This window comes from Barbatula barbatula (assembly GCF_947034865.1).
Source record: "Barbatula barbatula genome assembly, chromosome: 5".
Lineage (NCBI taxonomy): Eukaryota > Metazoa > Chordata > Actinopteri > Cypriniformes > Nemacheilidae > Barbatula > Barbatula barbatula.
In genome coordinates this window covers 12524003-12551596 of record NC_136769.1, presented here as the reverse complement: position 1 = coordinate 12551596, position 27594 = coordinate 12524003, and the positions used below count along the sequence as shown (strand labels likewise).

The 27594-nt window shown below is 38.8% G+C and overlaps 1 protein-coding gene across 1 annotated transcript; it reads right to left on the bottom strand.

Annotated features, from left to right (window-relative positions):
- Positions 1–1935: 1935 nt before the first annotated feature.
- kcnc3a (potassium voltage-gated channel, Shaw-related subfamily, member 3a) lies at positions 1936–27190 on the bottom strand. The gene is made up of 2 exons (XM_079456030.1): positions 26528–27190; positions 1936–3648 (listed from the first exon to the last, which is right to left on the bottom strand). Exons 1-2 carry the CDS (start codon positions 27149–27151, stop codon positions 2593–2595), a joined length of 1680 nt encoding a protein of 559 aa, XP_079312156.1. The 5' UTR covers positions 27152–27190; the 3' UTR covers positions 1936–2592.
- Between the last annotated feature and the right edge of the window lie 404 nt (positions 27191–27594).

Sequence of the window (27594 nt, the reverse complement as noted above, 5' to 3'; positions counted from 1 at the left end):
CTAACAACGCTAACAAAAAGCAGTTTAACATAATATTTTGCAGGTTTTTACACATTTAAGCATACACATTAAAACCCTAAGTCATTACCCTAAATCATAATGTAAACTTGATTTATATGTTGAGGTGTTTATTACAATTTTGTAAGAAATATCAGTACGACTTTATATACACATCATTATGTCGTACAAAGTAAATTGCAATTTTACGTTTTAAACAAGGATGGTGACAAACAGGTAAAAGGACTTTTAGTTTTCAGTTTATATTTATGTTTATTAAAAAAATCGGTAACACTTAACAATAAGGTTGTATTTGTTACCATTAGTATGCATTAACTAATGTGAACTAACAAACAACAATATAGTTCTTTTAGCTTTTTATAGGTTGGCTAAAGTTAGTTATTAAATGTACAATTAACTAAAGTTAACATTTGATTATAAAAATGTATCAGTAAATCCTGAAACTAACATGAACTTAGATGAATAAATGCTATGGAAGTATTGTTCATTGTTAGTTCATGTTAGCTAACGCATTGAAGTGATTACATTCTGTCATCATTTACTCACCTTCTTATCATTTTAAACCATTATATGACTTTGTTTCTTCTGCAGAACACAAAAGAAGATATTTTGATGAATGTTGGTAACCGAAAGGCACTGGCCCCCATTCACTTCTGTTGTATGGAGACAAAACCAATGCAATGAATGGGGGCGAGTAAGCAATATTTTTCAAAATATCTTATTTTGTGCTCTGCAGAAGAAATTAATTCAGGTTTGAAATTACCAGAGGGTGAGTAAATGATGACAGAATTTTAATTTTTAATTTTATTTACTATCAGTTTAACTAATGTAAACAAACGCAACCTTATTGTGAAGTGTTACCAAAACATGATTTCTTTACCCCAAAATATTGCTTATGTTAAATCTTAATCGCAATTGTAGTTAGCTACTTTTTGTTAACTAACAATAGCAAAAGGCTACCTTGACACTCCTAGTGAGTTACGTGCAGCTTGGCAAGAAAGTTCCAAAGTTTCCCCGACACAGCAGACAAAACAAATGACTTCATTAAAAGTTTTATGCTTTTTTGGCTTTGTACTACTTTGTAAAACTTCATTAACTGTCCACATTATAAATTTCATGTCAGCAGTGTAGGTGTTAGGGCATGTGGGAAGTGAAGCTACAGGAGGGCACATGTGATAAAGAAGTTCTTCACAGCGATCATTTTAGGATGTTTATGTTGCCTTTTATTTCCTCTGGAACTTCCAGCTGTGAGGATTCTAAGAAAAAGCAAAATAAGTAAGAGGAGCGCTGAACTACAGCTTTCATCCACTTCAGAGACAGCTTGTTCAAAAATTTTACTCTTTTGAAAAATGATCCAGTTATTTTATTTGTACGAATCTGCTACGCATCTGCCAGAGTCAGTATTGTTCCAGTCAAAATCACTTGAAAATCGGCAAAGAGGTTGAAGCAGCTAAAACGTTTCTAGTTTTGATACAGGGCAAATATAGCCAAGCTAATTTGAGAGGCTGTGACTAATCTGCCTCATGTTAATCTTAGCATGGGGTGTCCATATCTGTACTGTGCACAATAATGACAGACAGAGTTTTCTCGGCTGCGTGAGCTCACCAGCTGATCTTCTTGACTGGCACACTCACAAACAGAAACACACACTCACAAACACACAAACAAACATGAGCCTCATGTCTATCATCCAGTCAATGTCAGAGCCGGAAGCTGGTTGAGGATACTCATGATTCTATTCCCTTCTCTTGAGGATTTGATGAGGGCAGGAGAGGAGATGGGAGATTAGCGGAGACGTTTTCTGGGATGTAATCTAAGATGCTGGCAGGGTATTTTTATGTATGCAACTTAATGCTAATATAATTGAAATAACATTAATGTTCTGTCAAAATGACAAATATATCACACTGTTTTTTAAGAAAAGAGAGAAATTTGCCTTTTTAATTACTTTCATGAGAATCCTTTTACATGCATGATGTAATTTATCTTGTCCTTAGCAGGTCTTAATGTCAAACTATCAAACGTGTTTAATTTCAACACTTGAAATTATAAAGAAGAAACAGAAAAAGACACATATAAAATTTCAAACATTGACAATTAGTAAATATTTCTTTATATTTTCATTAAAAAGACTATTAAAGTTGTGCCTGTCGCTTGTGTCAACTCTGTCAAGATGTTATAATCTTAAATAAGCCAATGTCACAGGCGGCTAAAACTCTAAACATTCCCTTTCCCCACTTTCTGCATCACACAGGTGTCTCTGGCCATCTAAGACAAATTATTAAAGCATTTTTTTCCTTTTGGAGGACTCCAGCTTCTCTGGTTCCATTCCACTGCGCTAAATGCAAGAATGTGTCCTGTCCGAACAACTACTTACACATGATCATATAAAAGACCCTGCTGAAGTGATAGCTGTTATAATGAAAAGCTATACTGTAGGTGATGATCATGAGCTTATGAACAAAATTGTCATGACAGGGGACATGAGTGAGCTGGGAGCACGAGTGCATAATACACACACTAAAACACACTCACTTCAAAGTGTAAAACACATGCTTTCTGTCAAATGCAACATTAAGTTCTTTGTAATTTCAAGGCATCTGCTTCGCACACACATACATACGTACACACATGTACACACACACCTGCTCTGTTAATCTCTATGATTTCCTCCTGTGCGAGAGGACAGTCTCCTGCCATGCTTCCAGAGCCCACCATACCGCCTAGCACATTACCCATGAGCCTGTGCGGCGAGGCAGTGGCCATGGCCAGGGCGTCTGGTTTACAGTAGTTGGGCGATCCAGGCTGTGGAGCCCGCGGGATGTGCTTGTTCTTTTTCTTGGGAAGCTTCTGCTTGGCCATAGCCAGAGAGTAGTACATGCCAAAGTTGTTCACAATGACGGGCACGGGCATGGCGATGGTCAGCACGCCCGCGAGGGCACACAAGGCGCCCACTAACATACCAGACCAAGTCTCTGGATACATGTCGCCGTAGCCCAGCGTCGTCATGGTTACCACCGCCCACCAAAAGCCGATGGGGATGTTTTTAAAGGTGGTGTGTTTGCTTGCCGTGGGGTCTTTAGGGTCCGCGCCGATGCGCTCTGCGTAGTAGATCATTGTGGCGAAGATGAGCACTCCAAGAGCAAGGAAGATGATGAGAAGCAAGAATTCGTTCGTGCTGGCGCGGAGTGTGTGGCCCAGCACCCTCAGCCCAACGAAATGACGCGTGAGCTTGAAGATTCGCAGGATCCGGACAAATCGCACCACGCGCAAGAAGCCCAGCACGTCTTTAGCTGCTTTAGAGGAGAGGCCGCTCAGCGCCACCTCCAGGTAAAAGGGAAGAATGGCTACAAAGTCGATGATGTTCAGCGTGCTCTTGAAGAACTCCGCCTTGTCAGGGCAGAAGATCACACGGGCAAACACCTCGATGGTGAACCAGATGACGCACATGCCCTCCACGTAGGTGAGCCAGCGGTCAGTCACTACCTCATACGCAATCTCCTCCCGCGTGACATTCCCCACCGTCACGTTCTCTGTCTTATTGTAGATGGTGTTGAAGGCCTCGTGTGTCTCCAAGCAAAATGTTGAGATGGAGATGAGGATGAACAGAAGCGAGCCGAACGCCACATACTAAAAACAGAGATAGAGAGACAAAGAAAAGAGAGAGACAGGAGGAGAGGGAGAAAGACACAAAAAGAGATGAGAAGATGAGTACATTAATATTATAAAGTGAAATCAGATCATTATTGGATTATTTATTTCTACAAATGTTTTAGATGTCTATAAATAATTTGATGGACTTTAAAACAAAACTAATTTCAAGAGCCATTCTGTCAATACTGTACACTGTTGATCGGAATCATGTTTTTTATGTTTAGAAATTGTTATTCTATCAAAGGAGTCTTCGAAGGGAAATTGCCAATCATTATTTAAACTTTTTATAAAGCCAAAATTTACCAAAACAGAAAACTAGATTGTCCTTCCTGTATTTAAATGTACCGTAGAATGTAATGTACAGGTTTTAATAGGTTTGCAATGTAAGCATTAGAACACATCACATACAGTAAATACTTAAATATGGTACTACATGCACAAAATTGCAACCCTTAGGCCCAGATTCACAGACAAGGCTTAGTTTAAGTCAGGACTATGCCTTAGTTTAATGAGGATAGTCACTTTTATTAAAATGCCTTTTTTCATAAAATTATTACTGGTGTGAACCTCGAGACAAAACAATGGCACTGACATATTTTAAGATATGGCAGGGCAATTTATTTTCAGTAAAGATAGCTCAAACTTGCATTTAAGTCTGGGACTAGCCCTAAGCCTTGTCCGTGAAACCGGGCATTAAAAGTAACATGAGGTATCTGCTGCATCTCACTATCCATCAAAGGGTACTTGGCAAGAAAATTTTATCTTTTGTCATCAACTCTTGTTTACTACAATTCATTAATGCCCTTGTTGACAAGAGGCATCAGTGAAATTCTGCACACAAATTAAAAAGCACTTTTACATTCAAGGTTGCCACGATGTGATTCAGAGCACTGCAGAGGTTCGTCAGAAAAAGGCAGTGAGCTATAAGACAGACAGAGGGCGCCAAACACTACAACAACAATCAGAAACAGCACAAGAGCTCAAGGCATCGGACATAATGCAAACGGTGTGAATGCAGCAGTATCATTGACACAATGAAGGAAACACCACAAAAGGATTAGAGGTAAAAGCAAACAACAGGACTGGGCAGAATATTAGGAAGATGGGTGTACTGGAAACACAAAAAGCTGTGACAGAGGAGAGCGAAATTATATTTAGAAAAAGAACACCAGGAAATGGAAGGAGAAAAGGGGCGAGGGAGGGGCCGGCCGAGTTTAAAGGCAGGGTGTGCTGTGCATGGTTACAATTCTCAAAACAGGGATGTCAGGTCACGTTGGTTCTCGTGCATATAGATGGGAATTGATTGGCTGTGTTCATGGTTCTTGATATCAGCTGGAATCAATATAATCTCTGGATCTCAAGCTACCTCAGTGGTAACATCTTTAACATACATTTTTTGAGGTAACCTGTTATTAGCGGCATCTATGTGTCCAAGTCTGTGTGTGTTCAATGCCGCTGATGCAGTGCTCATTTTACGCTCCCCACTCCCTGCCCCTCGTTTCTTGCTCCCCCTTCTGTGCCCCCCTCCAATTGGGTTAATCCATTCCTTTTGCAGAACAGTATCTCCACCTCTTTTCTCACTCCCTTACCCCATCTTCTTGTTTCCCTATGTGGATTTCCTTTGGATGTTGCTATCAACAGCATGGCTGGCAGAGTGCGATCAGTTCCAATATTGCATAACATATAAGGACCACAAACACACTCTCACACTGAACTATTTCAATTGAGACACCTTTTAAAACATTTAAGGGCCATTTCTCAAATAACTGCAGTCAGGTCAATCCTCCCATGATAAACTAGGAGCAGTCAAATGAAGGACTGATGCATCCTGAGAGAATAAACTTATTCCCCTACCCGATTAGCATGAACTAATTTAATGAGCCCATCTTGTCGTGCCCTCAAAATCCTGATGAGGGACCCGTTTGTGTGTCAAGCACACACGCCAGCTCTCAAGATGTCACCAGAACTCCACACATTCTGCTCTAGATACAAGAGAGATCCAAACTCTCAACCCTTCAGATGCTACGCAAGCGTGTGGGAGACGGTTGAAAAGCAGATGTTGTGTTTCTGAGTGTACCTGTGTTGACCTTTTCATTCACATAATAATTCATCCCCAAAAGGATTTAATGATTTAAGTTTCTATATGGTGAAGGCCAAATTCTGCTCATCTTTAGCATCTCCAGCATCTGCCTCTTTGCTGTCAGAACGATAACACTCACTGACTCCAAGCCGAAATATTTAGTTATATTTTAAAAACATAGAGAAAAACAGAGCTATAGTAACTAAGAAGCAGTTTACACGAGACCATTTTCAACTGAAAACGCAAAATGTATGCTATTTATAACTGTGCATGTGTATGTGCCAAGGCACGTCCTGTTTCTTTACCCAACAACATCGCCACCCACTGGTCTGGCGTGCATACTACATTGTTTTTATTTGTTTTCCTGGATCCGTGTAAATGCAGACAGTTTTGAAAACGCTGTCATGTGTAAGTGCAACTTTTCCAAAATGCAGAGGAAAAATAATTTCATCGTGTAAACATGGCTTAAACATGAGATGGACTGTCACATATGTTAGTTGTTGTCAGGTTGCTGTAACAACTGACTATAACATTTAAATAAAATCAGTAAATATGAACTTAAAATGTTATGCCAGTCAATTTGAAGTTTCAGCTTAAGAAAACAATAGTAAATCAATGAGAGAGATTAATTTTGAGTGACAGTAAAACTGACCAATCATATCATCTTTCTAACTTTAAGGCGATTTCCGCCATCTGGGGGTTGTCCGGAAAAAGCACCAGAAGTTGGTTTGCCAACCACCATAAAACTTCAAAAGAAGAAGAAGAAATAAGAAAACCTCATTCAATATGGATAAGCTTTTGCTAAAAGCTGATAAACGTTCAAAACAACAGGAGGAAGACTTTGTTATCAAGTAATTTGATCATTGTAAGTTGTCTATGATTATTAGGCCGCCGTGCCTTAATTCATTGCTGATGTGCTTAGTTGTGTATGTGTACTGTGGTCAGTCTTAAATTGTACATATTTGCTGTTATTCTGCATAACAATTACATTTTATCACATAAATGGTCAATTAAGTAAATGAAGAGACTTTTATACAAAAAGAAGCATTGCAGGATTTTGAAACTTCAAATGGTGACAATTTCTGACAAGTGTTAAAGCCGCAATTATTTTGCTGTTTTCGAAGCTTTGATTCAGTTTTTTGGGTGTTTAACAATGAATGTTCATGTTTCTTGTTTCAAAAAACGCTTTATATTTCACATATTTCAAGTCTGTTGTTCACCGCTGTCCGTCTTCTCACCAAACAATCAGCTTTTTCCGGTTTGTCCTCCTTCGGATACGCTCTGATTGGTAAAGCTGACCCAGTCTGTAGTGATTATTTCCCCTCTTACAGTGTGTGTCTGAAGACGCCAGCCTAACCCATATCAGCGATCTTCGGCTTCTCAGGCTGTTGTGATTGGTCGGTCCCACTCTCCGTGCATGTGTATTCATGCTTTGGCTTTTAGCAATAAAAGCGAATTCTGAAAGACAATATCTTGCTTGGCATCGAACTTTGAGCTTTATCATTTTGCAGATATTATTCATGCTCTAACAGCAACATTACACGCTAACTAAAGTTCCTTTAACAAATTAACTTACTAACAAATAAAAACATAAAAAAATGCATTATCTGCATTACGTTTTGGACATACAACGGTACCCACCAACAATCACAAAAGGTGTATTGCTTTGATTCTGTTATTATTTGCACTATTAAAAAATAAAGGTAAATTTCCACAGCAATGCCAAAGAAGAAGCATTTTTGGTTCCACGAAGAACCATTCAGTCAAAGGTTTTTTTAAGAACCATCTCTTCTAACATTTATTTATTTCAGGCTCATAAAAAAAAGGTGCTTCAAAACGTTCTGCGATGCCATAGAAGAACCCTTTGGTAAAGAACCTTTAACATCTTATAAAAAAGTAAGAAAGAGATGGTTCATAACAGAACATTTGACTGATTGATTCTTTGTGGAACCAAAAATGGTTCTTCTATGGCATAGTGAAGCACCTTTATAAGAGTGTGTATGTGTGATTCTCTCTTTAACTCTTGAAGGACAAAAATACATCTTACGCAAGAAAAGCCTTGAGTTTTCACCGCAGTCCAGCTACAGAGTTGTGGAATGGACTTTGAGAGCATCACTGTTTAAAGATTTAGAGGATGAAGAAGGACTCTAGCAGGAGAAACTCTAAATAGGAATAAAGTGTCTCTTCACCATAATGCCACTCTGGGTGTGGACATGCTTCTAATGGTTGTTTGCTGCCCACATTTGCGCATTTTTTTCTGTATTCCATTACAAGGTATACCACCACTAAAGGCATGTTCATAACAATAAACACAAGCTTGTTTTGGAAGAAATGTTTTGAGAAATGTGGCAATAAAATAAAATCTTGTGTTTTTGGTTTATGTTGTCTTGTCTCTTGTTTTGATAGTCGTTTTAAAGTTCTAGTCTTATGGTCATTGTAGTTCCTTCATGTGTCTAGTTCTCATTGGTCTCCTTGTTCTGATTGGTTTATTGTCATCAGGTGTTTCTTGTTTAGTCATAGTCTTGTGCTCATGTAGCCCTCATGTTTCCATTGTCTCTTATTTAGTTTGATCATTGTAATCACCGTTGGTAAGCTTATATTTTGTTTAGTTCATGTTTTCAGGTTGTTCGATTATTTACTTACTTGGTATTTTGTTAATAAACACTGAATTTGGCTTCTTTTAAACTTGCCTTCAGTGGATTTCATTACAGGTGAGAACTGAACTATTGATATTGATGTGCACCATTACGTCGTGGAGCTTGTATGGGAGATGAGGGTTTGAGTCCAGTCTGCTTTATATCTCACCCATGCTCCTCCAATCATCTCTCTACCTTTAACTTACTATTAACTATTAAAAGACAACCAGCAACTACATTTTCTTTAAGATCATAAAGCCTAGGATCACAACGTATTTCAACAACATACAGCTGCAGACAAATATTAGTTCACAGAATGAAAATTATCATTTTACACGCCTATAAATGGTACATTTTAAAATCAGAAGAAAGATTTTGAAATGGTCTCTTAATTTTTTTCCATGGCTTTATTTTTTAACTTGGGGAAGAAAAACTGCTTCTTCAACGTGTTGATGTATTTTCTATCAAAAGAGAAAATTTGGGCAGGACATACTGAAACGATAACCATGATTTGCTGGTTAGAACTAGCTGGTATTAAGGGAAGGTACAGTCTTGAACTAAAGAACATTTTGTTGGACAAAAAGAGAGTGCACCTGAAAGTAATACGATGTTTATCAACATCAATATTTAGATAATGTAATCCCAAAAAATGGAATACATACTGTAGGCCTACAGTGATATATGAGACATGCAAATTAAAATGCATATTACATGGCACACTAAAATATTGATGACTTAAAAACTACTAGAAATTAGTAGTTCATTGAAGTCTTTGGGATATCTGTTCTCTTATGAGTTTATTTAAAGGTCCGATACAACCAGGTAAAACCAGTATGTCTCAATATAATTATCTTTCCAAAATATTTCAACAACCAGAAGAACATTTGCTTGTACATGAGAAGCATAAGGAAACCACTTAAGCATTTAAGTGCATTTCCCAGAGTCACTGTGTCAGCTTCATGGGACACGCCTGCTGGCTTTCTGTAGGAACTGCCTGCAGAGCAGCTCTGAAAAAAACACACTCAAGCAAATCCGGTGGCCTGATGAGATCAAAACCCAACGCAATGTCTTACAAAACAATATTTTGTCGCAGAACACAAAACTGCACATTCTTTGAAACACAAAAGGTCAAACCTCTTACAGCCTCCGAACGCTGGTCTCAGAGTTTATGTGTGCACAAATTCCGGGCACATCTTCAGAAAAATTCAATCTGAACAGCATATTGCCTTCACTACACCTCCAAACAGTAGACCATTCTTGTAATCCACACGCAGCATTTTCACTCTTCGACTCTGCCAAAACACAAGTTTAAGACCGCATGAATTTTCATGCAGGACTAAGCTGGTCTGGCATGTAGGCCACTAAACCGGGAAAAGGAACGAAAACGAATGGACACGCTCCTTTCCATGTATGCAAAGCCAAAACCACCGGTGAATAAGTGATTGCATCATTAATTAATCATCTACAGTTGGTATTTATGAATATACAAAGGCTGTGGGCTAAAAATAGAAGTATAGATTTGTCTGGAGTATTGAAAACAGAAGGCAGAGATTATAGTAAAGTGAGCAATCTGGCCGCAGGCGGGCACGTTTAAAGAGCAGATGACTAGAGAGGAGATGGGAAGTGGATACAATTGAGGATGCAGATGTCATGATTTAAACAGCCATATTTTAATGCCCTCTGCCACTCACTATATAACGTTTCTACATCTACAAACCGCTCAGCTCTTCCCTCTAGAGTAAATCCCTCCTATTTTATAGCAATTTTAGAATTCTCGTTCTTTCATTTTTTCTTATGTCCACGACTTTCATTAGACACAAGGTGACCTCATTTTCCTTAGCACTGTGGGACAGCATAAGTATTACAGAATTACACAAATCACAGGACTCTTTAATCCTGCGGTCATTTCTACCTTGTACTCTTGGCCTGCTTTATTATTTATCTCGTCTGTCCATGCTGCCGTTCCTGTTCTTTTTCTCACATGAATAATGAATATAGGCCACATCTGACTAAACACACTTATCATTAGTCAAATACTGCAGACAAAAGACCACTCAGCAGATTTTTATAAAACTGGTTCTAAAAATAGGTCCAATTCATGAGTGCAATCAGTAATGCTTTTCACATTGCATTTAATGCCGGTTTTACGTCTTTTTAACCATGACAGCAATGTTTCATGAAGTCCTTGAATGATGAAAGGAGGGTTCACATTTCCAACAGCAGATTAAAAGAAACTAAAAGCATCAATTTAAGGGACAGTTCACCTAAAATGAATCTGTCATCAATTACTCACCCTGGAGTTGTTCCAAATCTGTATAAATGATTTGGAGCTTTGTTCTGATGAACAGAGAGAACGATATTTGGAAGTTGGCATAACGTAAGCATAACTGTTGCAAATAAACACATTTTATATTTTAAAAAGTTTTTAAAATATGCTATATAATATATAAACACATTTTTTACATATAAAATGTATGATTAATATCAAATGTATGCGCTTCGAAGGGAGTAGGGCATAGGAATGATCCCTTCTGTGTGGAATTTGCCTGTGACGGTTTGGTACGAATACATGTAGCGTTACACCCAGTGGTGTCAAAAGTGCCCCAGAACTGTTTGCTTTCCTAGATTCTTCAAAATATCTTCTTTTGTGTTCACCAGAACAAAGCCTTGCTTTCAGCAGAACAAATACATTTTTAAAGCAAATGTTCCTACTATGGTAGTCAATGGTGGCCAAGAAATGTTTGGTATTTTTTAAAGTATTCTTTTAAATATCTTTCTCTGTGTTCATCAGATCAAATCAATGTATACATATTTGGAACATTTTGAGGGTGAGTTGATGAAGACAAAATTTTGGGTGAACTGTTTCTTTAAGAAGATCGTACTAAACACTATACAATGTATCTAAAAGTCATAGTGATCAATCACATCAATCTAAGTCAATCATGAACAAGAACAATCAAGAAACTGACACAGAGACATGAAATGAGAAAAAGCATAATTTTATAGTTGTATTAGTCTTACATATTCTATGCCAAAGCAGTTTGAATTACTTTTGTATGTGTTCCTTAAATAACTTAAATGTATTGCCTTGCCATTCAGATCCCAAATGTACAACATGCAGAGCTCCCCTGTTCTTATTTTATATACAAATGAATACTCCAGCTGCTATAAAAAAACTGTTTATTCTCATACTTTATTCTTATAATATCTAATTTCCAGATTTCTGACATGTTAGATTTGAAACACTGATGTTAGGTTACTGTTACTCTTGTGTATGTTCTGAAACAAACAATTTTGTTGAGTACGCTACTTCATTTGAAATAAAAAGGAATGTAAAGAGCATTTGATACTAGGTCACTTGGGGCTAGCAGTGCATAATACATGATAATACAACCCATCACTCATGATTCTTCATACAAGTATCTTGATGATGGCTACACTGAGAATACATTAAGTTGGACATCTAATACTGAGTTTCAACAAGAGAGGATTCATGTGCAGACTATGGTGTAGTAAACCATATTAGGCTTTTTATTTCATCAGTCGGTTTTGAAAGGCAGTATGGAAAGGTATAAGAGCTAAACAGATTGCTTGCCAAGGGCAGATTTCCATGAAAACAAGCAGCAGGTGAAAAAAACACAGAACTATGTGGGAAATAGACTTGCAGCCTTTACGGAGACAAAATTAAACCCCCAAAAATGTGCCCATTTCCATATTCCTAATGAACAGTATAATGTTATACTTAGGTGCTAATGTTATGTTTTGAATGTATAGATGTTTAAATATTCATGATTCCACTGCGAATTTAAAAATGACATATAAAGGCCAGTAGACGTCTGTGTAATAACTGGAAAAACTAGTGATAAAAACGACATGAACCTTCTGCATTCACAAGCTGCGGCAAATGAGGCTTTTGTGATTCAAACATCTGTTTGGTTTGGGTGTTTAAGACAGAGATGATCCAGAATCTGTCTTCTGCGAACACATGTACAGCATACAGTAAAGAGCATATAAGTGTGAATGAAATCACACTGTGTAATGGTGTGTGAGTTCCCTCAGGTCAGCACCGTCCCTTTAAGATCCGCTTTACACCATGCACGTAAGCGGTTCATAAGCAGCACTGCACCACAATTGCTTGTTTTTTTATTGTAGGTTACGATATTCAGATGAATGGTGCATACGAGACAGTGCCCTCTTTCTGTAAGAGGTGAAAATGCAGGTCTCTGTGGTCTGACATGGGAAAACTGAGGCGCTACCGTTCTCCCCAGCCAGCTCTCACATTTCTGCCAGTTGTTGCTCTTTGTTCTATTCATACCCAGCAGTGCTATATGTGTGTGTGTGTGAGAGGGACTGTGAACTATTCTTTAAAGCAGTGAAAGATGTACATGGAAGTCCAAAACCTGGCTTTTAGTATCATATATATATTAGAGAGAAAGAGAGAGAGACAGAGAGAGAATTCTGCGCTAAACTAATCTGCCAAATTTCAGTGCATTGCAGCATTTTCAGGCAACTGTAGACATGAAAAAGACTGTTGTGAATAGCTGCTGAGTGTATAACACGGTTAGAGAACACAGAGGAGCAGTCACCTGTGACACACAGAGTCATTACAACACACAACAACACCACCGGCTCTGCAACATTCCCATAGCAGGAGGGAACAAGCTACGAATACAGTACCATAAAAACTACATTAACATTAACATAAAAACACCACAGCCAGCACACATGCATCATGATATCACACAATTCTTTCTGAAAACAATCATTTTATCTCTGAAATAATGTATAATAGCATTTGAATAACAACACGAAAAATAAAAAATGTTAAAAAGTTTGTTAAAAAGTCTCTGTGAATTGTGACGTATTTCCAAGTCAAACGGAATGTCAAATGAGATAAATAGAGGGTGTGGCTTGTGCTTTCCGCTGCGAAATGACTGGATCAAGAAAAGGAACTGGCAGAAGACTTGAATGTTCAGTCCAAGCCATCCAAAAGTACATTTTTAGATTTTAATTAAAAATTAAGAAGCCAAAAAGGGTTTTTCACCACTAAACTAGTAATGTGAACTACCAAAGTAAATAGAGTTCATTTTATTTCATGGGAAATTTATATCTATTCATGTTTTTTGCGCATTACGGCTTTGTTAAACATTAAAAAGTACAATTAAAACAGCAAATGTACAATTAATCACACAATTAAAGAGCTGTTACTAGTAAGCTTGTGAATGTTACTAGCGTATGAAATAAGGCATTACTGAAGCACAACCTGACATGTTAAAATGTCTAAAGCATAGTGTCTAAAAACAGTAATCATTCTAATGTATTAAATTTTTTAGATTGTCTATTAAAAACATCACAAAAAGCATCTGAAATCCATTACACCGCCATAATTATGTATCAAAGGACCTCTAAAAACTTGTTTTAGGTTTAATATAAGCACTCTTAACCGACCTAAATGTGCAGTGAATGAAATTTAGTGTGAGGTAGCGAATTGCAACCAATGGCTCAGTCCACCACACACCCCTCTCTTCCGAAAGCACTAATGGTGGCTAACATAGATGATGTCATCTAGTTTTCACTTCTTTGTCGAAGGAGATAAAGTATTTACAAAACGCGCTCGGTAGATTAGTTTGGCTGTTTAGGGCCACTGTAGAAACAACACGGCAATTTCTATGTATGGGTACCCGCAGTTTATGTAGATAGAAATGGCTCATTCTAAGGTAATTAAAACATAACACATAGTTGTGTATATTATATTGCATATATACTGTATATTCTGTATATTACACACTACACCTTTAAATGTTCACCTACAAACAACGTTCCTTTAAAACCCCATCACACGCCGTATTCAGTAAAAAGGCTAAACGCACAATAACATTTTTACTAAGAGAGCCTTATGTATATAGCTTCACACACTAATATACCTATAAACTCAACCAATATAACAACAAAATGCAATACACAATTCACGTACACGCATCATAAACACACACGCATGCACCTCTCAGGAGGCAAATGGTATCACTCAGTGCTTGCGGCAGATTCGCTGCACTGAATCAGCACAAAAGAAAAATCAATAGGATAATTTAAATGAAAAACAAAGAGTGGTGGAGAGGATTTAATTATAAATCAATTGATAAAATCCATTGACTAAAAGCATCTAATTTAATATGTCAAAATCGCGCAGACTTCTGCCGTATGCATACTGTAACACAGGCGAGCGGCTTCCTGGAGAAAATAACATATTTGACCACTAATGTAATCAGCTATGCAAGCGTGTTGCTGAGAAAGCAAGGGAAAGGTAGAGCAAGGTGGGGAGGGGACGCGTTCGCAAGCCTTACATTAATGTATTGCATGGAGCTCTCGGCTTCTTTTGCCTTACTGCACCATAATGACATGAACCATCGCATACCCAAAGGTGGAAAACACATGGAGGAGGGGCAGAGATGAAAAATGGGTGGGAGAAACTGAAAAGATGGAGAGAGAGAATGGGTTGCTGTAAGAGTCATTTTGTAACGGGAACCCATCCATATGGTGCAGTGTGTGGAATTTAAAGAGACAGTTCACCCAAAAATTGCAAATCGGTCGTTGTTTCTTAAAAAGATGTTGAAATGGATAATGTCTAACATCCTCAGTTCGAAAATACTTTTCATATGTTACACAGAAATCATATGCATTTGAAATGACATAGGAGTGAATAAAAATTCAACATTCCTTTTTCAAGGAGAAAACCCACATTTAGTGCATACAAAGATACACAAAAGGGGTTCGGGGGTGTGATGGAAACCACAAACAACAGAACAGCCAATAGAGCGCTGATGAAAAGACATGAAATGAATGTGGAGAGGGTGGATCGAAGGATGGGAAAACGCAGAGGAGGGAATGAAGATACGGGAGGAGGGGGAGACGCGTAATCTCTGTGGCTCTTTCTGCTGCGTAAGGAAGCGCTATGAACACTGATTGGTCGAGTATTCTGTGCAGTGAGTGGCTTGGTGAAAATGACACAGACACCTGCCAGATATGCCTCCTCTTTCCTGCAGCACACAGCCAAGGCCACAGCACTATACGCTGCCAAACTGAGATCCCCCGTATCGTCAGCGAGAAACTCTGGTGCATTGAGAGCTGGAAGGTTAGGGAGCACCGTCTCTCACAACAACCACTTTATACACGCCTACACTGCAAAACGATACAACGGCTACAACCAGGGAGATGAGAAAAGAGTTTAGGGAAATAACTGCGAAGCAAAGGTTGTATTGGAGCATATGCATGCAGTCCAATATATTACATCAGCAAAGCAATAAAGCCATATCGTGGTGTTAAGCGATGAGCAATGGAAATCGTAACTGATACACAGCCAGAAAGATTTATCTAGAAGGTATTGGTATGTGGGATTCTCTCTCTTTTTTTGGAAACAGTGCCTCTCTCTGTGAGATGTGATGTCATCCTCTAGGGAGACCATTCTCATATTGATCTCCTGATGTCAGCTGAATTGCTAACTACACACAAACTTGGTCTTGAACGTGTATGTGTGCGAGTGTTTGATCAGAAGCATATCTGATCGAACGTGAAGAAAAAACAGAACATAAAAGTAAACAGAGACAGAGAGAGAAAACTGCCGCAACAGCCATCTGGGAAGAGAGGAGGACAAGCTGTGCTCCACCCTCAACCTCATCTCCATGTCCCTCTCTCTCAAGATCTGGCAGAACACCAGGGTGGACGGGACCAGAGCCCTGGAACCCCAAGGAATCAGCATCTGGTACCTCCACCAGCCAGAGAGAAAAAAATAAAGGATAATATGTTCAGAGAGAAAACGAAAAGTCAACAAATACGTTATTATGTTTGTTTTATTTGTCTTGGGTAATAAATGCCCTAAATAACATAAACACCTACAATTTACTTAAAGGGACAGTTAGTTTAACCAAAAACGTGAAAAAATTCTTACACAAGTTTGGAATTACATGATTAATGATGACGACATTCGTGTGTGTGTTTGTGTGTCAGCTAATTTAAACACCCATAGAGGCCACTCACCTGCAGTTGCCCATCCCACCGTATACCATCTGGAGATTCCGTTTCTCGGTCCAGCCCAAGCTTGGCAATACTTTTGTTAAAGTTTTTATCAAAATCTGTGGCGGTAATAATAATCTCAAAGCAAATGACGTTGTTGGCAAGGAGGACACATAAGGGAATTAGATGCCGGAAACACGTGTGGCGTGTTGCTCTGCCATTTCTCTCTCTTCAGCAGATTTATGCGTCCCAGGTGAGTGACGTCATCTGGGCTCTTTCTTAAACATGTCAATCTACTACCTATACTACATGTTTGAAAATTTGTTGAACCAAAACAGTCATAATTTGAATTTCACTTACATTTGCTACCATCTCTGTAACCCTTTAGAAAAAACAACTGTGCGACAACTCAGTGACAACTAAATATGTAAAACCTTCTGTACCCTCCCTACTGTTACTGTTGGAAAAAAGTGGCAAAATCTTTTTGTTCTGATTTCTGGATATCTCATGCAAGGTTACTGGTCTAGAAAGGTCAGAGGAATCCAGTAACAAACACTGCACAGAGAGGTCTCCGAGGTATATGCCAGGTGTCCTCTGGATCCCTCTGATAAGCACCATGGGGACCCAAATAATGATACAGGGCAGAAGCTTACGGAAATTTAGTAAGACGGTAATGGCAGTATAGAGTGACTTGGTAAGTACATATTATTTGGAATGAATGGAAAAAAAGGGGAGGCCATGGTCCAAGTAAACTTGAAAACAAACAAACTGTGGCCTGAATCCAGATCTTGTCTGGCCTAAAGCATGCTCGCAAGAAATACATAAGTTAAAGAGGAAATACGTTTTGTAATTTATACATAACATTGGGAATGCAACAATAATGTAAAGAGAAGGAAGTAATAAACTGGAAAATATCACATATCAGCATGAGTTTAATTTCTCTCTATGTTAAAGCCAATGAACTCATAAAAAAACAGGCCATCACTTTGACTAAAAGCTATTCTATTGTGTGCTAATGATGTTTATTTTTTATATTTCTTTCAATTTACAACAAGCTTAATTCTAAAAGCTGAACTGATCTTCAAATCGTTCACAATGCAAAACCAATTTGCTGTTCATTTGACACCGATCCCTCTAATTTAACAAAGCAGAAACACTCCTCATATTACATTAATACGTATCATAGCAAACATGCCTCATTCAGCAGACGCATGGAACGATATCCCATCCAGTCAGATGCTATTATGTCCTACACACACATACACACGCACGGTCAGTGGTCAGTTCTGCCTCTGTGGCACGGCTCGTTCATTCTCTTTCACAGCACAGCACTTTAGGAGATTAATTACAGACACTGACTGACAGGACAAAATGAACCCCCTCAAATCAGCACATAAGCAAAGCAGCAGAGACAGCAGCTCTCGCAAACACGTGCAGACATCAAACAATTCACCTGATTACTTCTTCCCTATAGACGGGTCCAAGAGATTAGTGAAAATGCTTTCATTTTGCATTCTTTAGACAGTTCTCATTGCAAATGTATTTTTGTTTGATCAGTGATGATGCAATAAAATCAAACATCTGAATTCTACATATTTCCTCGTTATTAAGTCATAATCTTTCTTCTTTTAAAATGTTTCATAATACAAAAGATTTGTTGACTTTTTATTGTGACCTCAGACTTTTGGACACCCATGTACAGCCACTGAAAAATTGAAGAGGCAATTGTACGTTTTCTTTTAATCAGCATTTCTAGATGTATCGTGACCATTCCAGCTCAGTGTCTGTTGAATTTCAATTAAATCAAACCTCAGGAGGGACATAAAGTCAGCAATGTGAAAGACTGACAGCATGACAAGACACATGAAAACGGTGATAAAAATCAAGGTTCACATAAAATATATATTTTCAACTTTTCCTAAATGGATCAATATAATTGGTGTATCATTTAAAAGTGAATATGAACTTGTTTTCTTTGCAGTATTTGAGCATCCTTTCTGTTATTTTGTCCTGTTTCTCCAGTTTTCATTTTCTGCTGATTGAAACAATGTTTTTATTTGACGTTTGGTAGAAATATTGTAAGTAGTTCACAGAATGAAACAATATTATAATTTTACTTAAACACCTGCCAAGGAAATTCAGAAAAACTGAAAATCATTTCGAAATGGTCTCTTATATTTTCCTGCGGCCGTATGTTTCAATATAAGCATTCATGCGGTATAGAGCTTAGGTGTGTGAGAAAACATCTCCACACATCTGCGGTGCGGATCGTGGTGTTGTGATTGACGGCTCAGGGAGAGGAAAAAACTGAACCGTTGAGACTGAGGATGAGCACATTGCATAACAGAAGTTGATTTGGTGTAATGAAAGTAACTCAAGGAGATTGACAAAGAGAGAGAAAATTCACTGCTCACAGTGTTCTGTGAAAGAAGCAACTCATTGATAAAAACCATTGATGGTCTTTGTCTACAGGAAACCAAGACAGTGACGCAAGCTCTGATCTGTCTCTGGCCATCTGGATTTGCCAGTATACATCTTAAATATAATGGAAAGAAAAGTAGGGACGAAAATGTATAACCACAGATCTAGCTATGAAGTCACATGCAGAAACCTTCTAACCTCCTAACACACAAAAAAACCCATTCTGCTTTATTCTCTCTCTCTCTCTCTCTCTCTCTCTCTCTCTCTCTATCTCTCTCTCAAACACACTCCAGTGAGGTGAAACAGAGGAAATAAGTAGAACAGCATATTTTTTTCTGCTTAGTATTTGATCCTGATAACTGCAGCACACCGTGTACATTTGTCCTTGCAAATTTTCCGTCTCCCTTCCTCTCTTCATCATTCTGCTCTGTGCAATCACTCCATCCTGATCTCTTCCCATATTTCTAAGGCTCTCTCTCTTTCTCCTTCTCACTTTCTCTCCCTGTCTGAGGCATAGCTTGGCAGTGTTCTCTTCCTCTATGTGCTCTATGCCATTAGCTGGGATGACAGAGTGCCTTTCCCCTTTGTCCTTAATCCAAGTGAGAGCTCCACTTGGAGAAAATGCTGAACGCTATATTGCAGTGGCTAGTGCCAAAAACACAAAGAGACACACAAACCTCTCTTTGATGCACACACACTGCAGGAGAACCATACATATGCCTCCGAGTAGATATACATGTCAATATAGCAATCTACATGATAGGAATATATAGGTAACATTTGCCACATGTGAGCATGGATTTGTAAACTGACACACACAATACAAAAATATCCATAAAACTACTAAAACTCGTAAAAGTGGTCCATATGACTTGTTCACTATATTCTAAGTTAGCTTCACAAAAAAGCTCTATCATGAAACTGACATGTTTCTCATTCAAACCTATTGTGGGGCTCTAGAAATCACTTCAGCATGAGCAAGACAGCATGGGCAAGACATGTCGGCCATTTTTACTCCTTCTTTGCCTGGCGAACTGACACCTTTCCCTGTTTTTGGTCTTTTCCCCATCACCCTTTCTTCCTGCCTGTATCTGTGCTCTCATTCAGTCCCCCGTTGGCTCGTGTCTTTGCAGTCTTCCTCCCTCTTTTCTCATTTGCAATTCCCCTCTCCCTCTCCATCCAGCCTGCTGCAGTATTACCTCCATCAGCATCTTATGAGCGCTGCTCTTTCTCGCCTCTCTTACAGCACGCGCACACAGACACACCAACATACAATCCAGTCACATCCGTGGGGAAAATCTTATCTAAATAGGCAGGCAAAAAAAACGTATTTCCTAGTAATAGTCTGGTATGTGTGTGTGTGTGTGTGTGTGTGTGTGTGTGTGTGTGTGTGTGTGTGTGTGTGTGTGTGTGTGTGTGTGTGTGTAATGGAATGGAGTAGTCAAATCTGAATTAACATGATAGAACGAGGATACGCTATATAAAGTATAAGTGACATGATACATTACAGCACCACGGTTGTTCCCTTCCCCTTTTTTCTCTCTTGTTCTCACTTCCTGTCACAGATCAGTTTCCCCTGTTCAATGCAGAAATGAAGTCCTGTGGGAGTGTACTTGAGAAAAAGAAAGGGATCTGTTCAGAGGGACGGGGTAAAAAGAGAGAATAAAACTATGCAATGCAATGTTTCCATCAGAGACCACCCAATCCCCCTTGTGACTGTTATTAATAAACAGATTCTCACACGTATACATTTATGAATAATATTACGTTAGATAACAAAATATCAATGCAAGTGGCATTTCCTAAAGCATTTTTCTCTGAATTTTCTTCATAATTTTTCAATATATCAGTAATTTAAGTGAATCAGACTGAAATCAACTCAAGATCGCACAGGTGTAGAATGCTTCTTATCTGTATTTTAAACATTATAATTGTTTATGTTTTGCTTAAAAAGTGTGCCTGTGCCTTTGTTCTTTAAAATAAATATAATTTATTTATCTAAAATAATATGTTGAAACCTTGGGGTATACTGTGCATGTGTCCTATGGTGTTACAGCAATATATTATATTAATATATTATATTATGTATATTATAACATAATATATTAGTGTGAAATGCAGGACCTCCAGAGTAAGCAACTCCCTTCTGCCACTAGACTCTTAAATGGATAACCAGTGGACCAGACTGGTCTCATCTATCTCACAGGTAAGCGGACTGAATTACTCCATCTTAATTTGCACATTTGTTAATGTAACTGCAGCTACTGCAATACAGCACTTACCATTGCATACTTTTTAATGTTTTTTTATTATCACTGCATTATCTGTCAGTGCTACTGCTGCTGTTATTACCATTGTATATTTTGCGCATAAATCAGTACACTACATTTGCACTATAGATGTACATGCACATTTAATGTATATTTTATATTCCACAGCGTATATTTTCATAGTTTTATTCGCTCTTGCAGAGTTTTATTTAGTTTATCTAGATTTATTTATTTTATTTATTATGTTTGTTGTATGTGTTGCACTTATTCTGGCATTCACTGTGGACAGCAAAGTAAGAATTTCATTGTATATTGTATATTATATTTATAATATATTATTTTATAATTTATATTTGTATAAAATAGCATTAGAAATAGCATGTAAAAATGTTGCTGTTACACCATAGGACACATTTACAGTTTATTTGTCAACTATGTGAATCCAAATTAATCTAGGCCACTGCATTTTTAAGCACTGTGAGCACAAAACATATCAGTATTAGTTACTGTTTTGTGTTCATTCACACTGCTTGTTTTAAAGAGTCATTGAATAACCTGAAGACACACAATGAAAGGCAAGATCGATCCAAGGAAAGCTACACTGTTAAAGGTGATGTCTGTAATTGTATCAATATTATCCTTGCTCCTATTTCAGCTTAATATGCAGAGACAAGCCTTTGAGTCAACTAATGGTGTGAGTTAAATAGCCTGGGGGAGTGTTCAGGAAACCTGTTTGGAAAATTTTGGTCCATTTGGTGATCCTAGTGGTGCAGAAACTACACATTTAACCTTTATGTGGAAGTAGCCTGACACTCAAAAAATATGTCTGTGTGGTCATGAAAAGTAAAAGTCCCATTGGCCACACATGGACCTCTGGGAGGTATTTAATGGGAGGGTGGGGGTGGAAAAGTCGGCTATTCCCTTGTGATCGGTATTTGAGGGAATGTGGATTGAAGGTGTAGCGGATGTGCAGCATTACAGGATTACAGTGTAATTTAAACGATATAACCTGGCGACTCGCTCACATAACATGTTGGCTGTGTTATTGGCTGATCTTCTCTGTCCTATTAGGATCAACACCTATTTAAATTTCAAAGCAGGAGAGCTAGACTGCATGTGGAGCCGTACATGTGAGCAACTAGCTGACTGCAGTTCAAGGATGGATGCCTACTGGGATCTCCATGTTGACTTCTCGGGGGGTGGGTTCAGTAAAACTGAAGCACACAAAATATCCTGAGCCAGAAAAATTGGCTTGTAAAAGCAAATACACTGCAACTCTCCCATACTCATTCACCGGCGAGCTGGACAGAGGCCAGTGAGGATAAAGCACACTGCGACTGTAGATTCAAGCGTATCCAGCGGCATACCTCTCATTGACCGATTCATTGGTCTCAGCGTGACTGGTTCAATAACCTTTATTATCATCCTCTGCTGCTGCGGCAACGTGTGATCAGAAGATGCGTGCTGTTGAAATACCGAACAACAAAAAGTTGCCCTGCAGGCTCTGCTAAGGTTTTGCTACCAGTACTGCGTAAATTAAACCAAACGGGTGCACGATGCACCGGTTCATTGTTATAGAGGCCGGGTAACCAGCTGCGTTACAAGTGTGAAGGAGGAGAAGCCGAGGCCTGCTTGTTACTGAGAGATCTCGTCCCACATATCTCCTCATTTTCTTACTATATTTAGAGATGTAGTAAGTAGAAGGGAAACAAAGGAGGCAGATTGGAGGTGTGCGCACGGGTGCCAAAAGAGGTCTCTTAGCATAGACAGCCAGACAAACTCCGGTTACACATGAACATTATCATTATAGGGAACACAAAGGTAATTGATACTTTTGGGGAACTGATAAACACAGCCTCATTTTAGAAGAAAATGCGTGTGGTTAAAAGGACAGTATGCAGGAAAGACGAGACGAGTGGCTGTCATAGTCTACGGACCCTGCTAGACAGGCTTTTGGTTGCCAATGCAGGCGAAAAGTCTCTAAAGTCCTGGCTTTGTTTTTGGCATGACCATCGAAATCAGTTTAGCTTACCGTTTCCAAACAATTGAAGGTAAGAAAGCTAAAGTGTACTGTGTATGAATAATTTGGGTCTTTTATGCTTTTACGAAAGTCTTTGCATTCAAATTCAAATGCATTTATAAAACGATTCATTTTTTTCCCTATGTTGCCTAAGAATAGACATTGCTTTTGTGTGGGGAATTAAAAGTAATTGAAAGTATTGTAAAGATAAACGTAGCATGTCACAAGGGCAGTTTTTTGTTAGGCTACTTACTTAAATTAGAATCGAAATACGGTCAATGCAGACTATCAATGTGCCTTTCCTTTAAGTTACTGCAAAAACAATGTTAACATAAGAGAAACCACAACAGCCACAACTTTGATGTCATGCTTGCTTGGTCTTGACTTGTGATCTGATATTAAAGTTGTGAATGCAGCCTGTGTTGAGTTTTGACACACAACCAATGACCCAAAAGTTATTCACTAAAATATACAGCAAGTTCATTATTTTAATACACTAGTATTTCATAGAATGTGACGCAACATAAAAACATGAACTTTTAAATATATTTCTGACCGTCTATCTGAAATGATGTGAATCATGAGATTAATTAGAGGTTTTCTGCGCATATATTTAAGCGTGGGAACAAAATACAGAGAGCGACGCAAAGCGGGATTAATTTGACTACAGGCTGTTGCTAAGATACGCTGCCAGGGCTCTAGTTCATTTAATATTTCTTCATCCTTATCGAATGGGATTTTGCACGTGAATGACTATATGCACCCGCAGGTTGGTATCCATTCGCTCATACAACATGTGCTCAACTACAAGTTCGAAGCGTTTACCAGAAGCAAAGCAATTCTGCTCAGTCTGCATATCATTCACTTCCTCTTCACGCCACTGTCCTTGAGGTTTTATTTCACGTTATTTCACTGGCCTATAACTCAGTTGTATCTGTTTCTCATCAGGACGCATGAACCGCTTCAATAAATCACAGATGGACACTGCAGGTTGTTAAATGTAGTCATTGCACTTTGTATGTTTTAATGTTTAATTCTGACAAATTCCAAGCTGGGTTTAACAAAACATTTGTTCAAGATAAGCAGCTACGCATCTGCATTCCTCCAGTCAAAAAGGTGACCACATGCACACTTCTTAGTGGCTGTGCCTCTGTTGCTCTGTTATTCGGTTGCTCTGCAGCAGAATCAGCGCGCAGTCAGCTAGTATGACACGCCGCAGTGTTACGCTATAGCACAGCAAGAGAAAGGGACACGGAGGTTGTAAGCGATTATTAGCAATCCGGTGCGAGGCCCCGCACCCACTAATAAAACGCTACCCTTGTCACGGTTGATAAAAGACCTCCGTTCAATGACGACGCATCAAAATCATGACGGCATCTCTTCCTCCCCTTTAGAGCTGTGATAATAGCTTTGTAACTTATACTCGCAGACTTCACACGCATCCTGAGCAATTCTACATTAAAATTCAGACAGCAAACTTAAACTGATCTGTCAAGAATACTAGCCTCATTATTTATAAGTGAATCAACTTATCTATCTATGATATATTAACCCAGAAGTGCAAAGCGAGAAAAATATCATAAATAACCAGCGAACACTGTTAAAGAAAATAAATGATCACTGTTCACTAGGACATTCCCAAAGGCAAAAGGTGTATTAACTTTTATGTGCTAATATCACTACACTCTGAAAAGGGTCAGAGAACGACTTTGCGTTTTTCTAAAACAGACAGAGATTATTTCTGACAAAAAAAGATATGATTACTTCTATATGCTTTATAAAGAAAATCCAAAAAAGGGTTGGTGCATTGCTAAATTTGCAGTCTGAATAGGCTGCAGTCTATGGATTCATGCAACAGTATCAGCCTAGGCCCGTCGATTTTCATAAAATAAAAGATCAGATTTTTAATCTCAAACATGACCACCATGTTCGATCATCATGTCTGGACGTGGGAGAGGTAGGGTGTACTGATTATCAGGTGACTTTGGTGGTAGTGACATATGGAGTTTGTGATGAGTAAGCAGGAATCTGATTCGGTTAAAACAAGACCCATGGGAAACTCGGAAGTTCCTGGGATACCGCTAAGTTCTTGCACTTCCTAACGGAACACATACCCAAACAAAATCTGACACCTGATGGTTTGCTTTTCAACAGTCAATCAATTTGGGAATAATGTGCCTGTTTCAATGTATGTCTTACCACTGCAAGGGCAATAACACAAGGAACACATAATTCACCTTGGAAAATCTACCAAACCGAAAGATTTACAAAATACTGCACCAATTCCATGTCTATAATATTTAGAGGAAAAAACTATTTACAGTACATGACAATCACTGTCCTTAATTCATAGTTAAAACTTACACCTCTGGGTAAATGTCGTGATGACATTTGTAAGGGTCTGCCAGGAATCGTTCTGCAGTATGAACATACAAACCATGCACCTATGACTAAGAATTCTGGATTTAAAATAAAAGTAGATTGTGCTAAACAGAATGAATGTATCAGCATTACAGAACTTCCATTGTATTCTCTTTATGGTCATAATGTAAAATAGCCAGACGGTTTTCTTTGATAAAGCAACATTTATAGCAGTAAAACAGAATTGTGTGTGCACTGTATGCGTGTGTACATGCGTGTGTGTGTGCGGCAGTAGAAGGGTGCCGAGGGAGAAAAAGAAGAATACATGGAGAAGGACAACCAACACAAATGACTGGAGAGAGTGCAAGGGTTCATTAATTGAAGGTGAATGGGTGTCAGTGCAGAAAACGACAAAATCGTACAGAATCAGAATGACAAAGAAATTAGACGCTGTGCTTGCTGTGATCTCGAGAATACTGTTAACCAGCAAATAATGTGTGAGGCAAAGATTTAGAGAGAGACAACGCCACAAAATACTGCAATGCAAAGTAATATAAAATAAAGACGAAAGTTGTTTTCTTTCCAGATCTATGGTCACACTAAACTTTAGGAGTTTATTTGGAAGAACTCACAAAATCATGATAACATTAGCCAATGATGTATACTTTCATTAGATCACTATTATTATTATTATTATTATTATTATCATCATTATTATATGCATTTTTATTGAACTGCCAAGAAACCCCATGTACATTTGTCTTTGACATCCCCTGAAATGACCCTTAAGAAAATAAAACATGGTTTTAGTAAAGTGACCATTTATGTTTCCATTATTTCACTAATAAATACCATGGTTAACTTATGACTATTGCGTTGAGACCACCGTAAATATTGTGGTCACCTTCATGGTTTTACTACAAATAAAATTCGGTTCCTACAGTTAAACCATGGTTTACTTTCGTAAAGGAAGCAAAACGCATCCTATGAAACATTAGTAGCAGATGATTCCGCGGACATTTATTAAAGTGATTATAAGTCAAAAGATGCCGACACTCACCCTGGCGTATTTCGAGGAGTAGGGATCCTCAAACAGATTCCAGATTCGGGGCTGCCATATACTCCACCAGCTGCGGTTTCTACCATCCTCCTGTAGACACAACCTCTTCAAGTCCCCGTCCGCGCCACCCGTAAGCGCCGGGTCATCCTCTGGCAGGTCGGGCTCAGGCGTCTCGAAGCTGTCCAGCGCTTCCTCGGCATCCCTGTGCTGTCGGTAGTTCATCCAGCAGCAAGCCTCCACGTCGGTCTCGTCGATACCCCAGAAAGCGAGCTCCTCCTCGAACAGAGGACCGCAGACATCATTAGGGCAATGCAACTTTCCCGTGCGGTAATAATTGAGGATGAAAGCAAACGTGTTGGGGTGACGATCAAAGAAAAACTCATCGGTTTTGGGGTCATAGTCAAAGTTACTGAACGCATCTGGCTCGGTGAGCCAGGACAAGCGGGTCCCTGGCAGCGTCTTCAGCGTGCTGCGGTACGTCTCGTGCCGAATCCCCCCGCAGTTTATCACTATTTTCTCGCTGTCTGACGGACAAGTCATGTCTGCGCTGTAACATGCTTTGTTGGACGACTTGTTCCCACCCTTGCGCCCTTTCAAAGAGGAGACACACACCGAACTGAGCATAGAGGAGCAGGGGGAGAGAGAGGAGGAGAGAGAACCGAGAGGGGAGGAGCCTGCGGAGAAGAAAAAAAGAAGCGATATTTAGTGATGTTCATATTCTTAAACATCATCAGGTTAAAGTAACCTATCACTTATACAGTAGGTTTATACAGCAATTTGTAATAGTCATGATTCTGTGGAGGATTTTATAAAAGTTGGTCAATGTCAAAACAAGTTGAACTCAAACACCCCCCAGCTACGCTTATAAAATCTAAGATATGTGAAAATCTAAAAATCGAAATGATGTTGATGCGGGAATATGATGCATGCATTTATCTACAAACACACAAATGTCGAGTTTTGTTCATCTCTCATAAAGGAGTTCAATGTACATTCCATGTTACATAATAAACAGTCTTCCCTTATAATAAGGGGATCCCTCCTTCTCTGCAATGCCCACCCGTCTC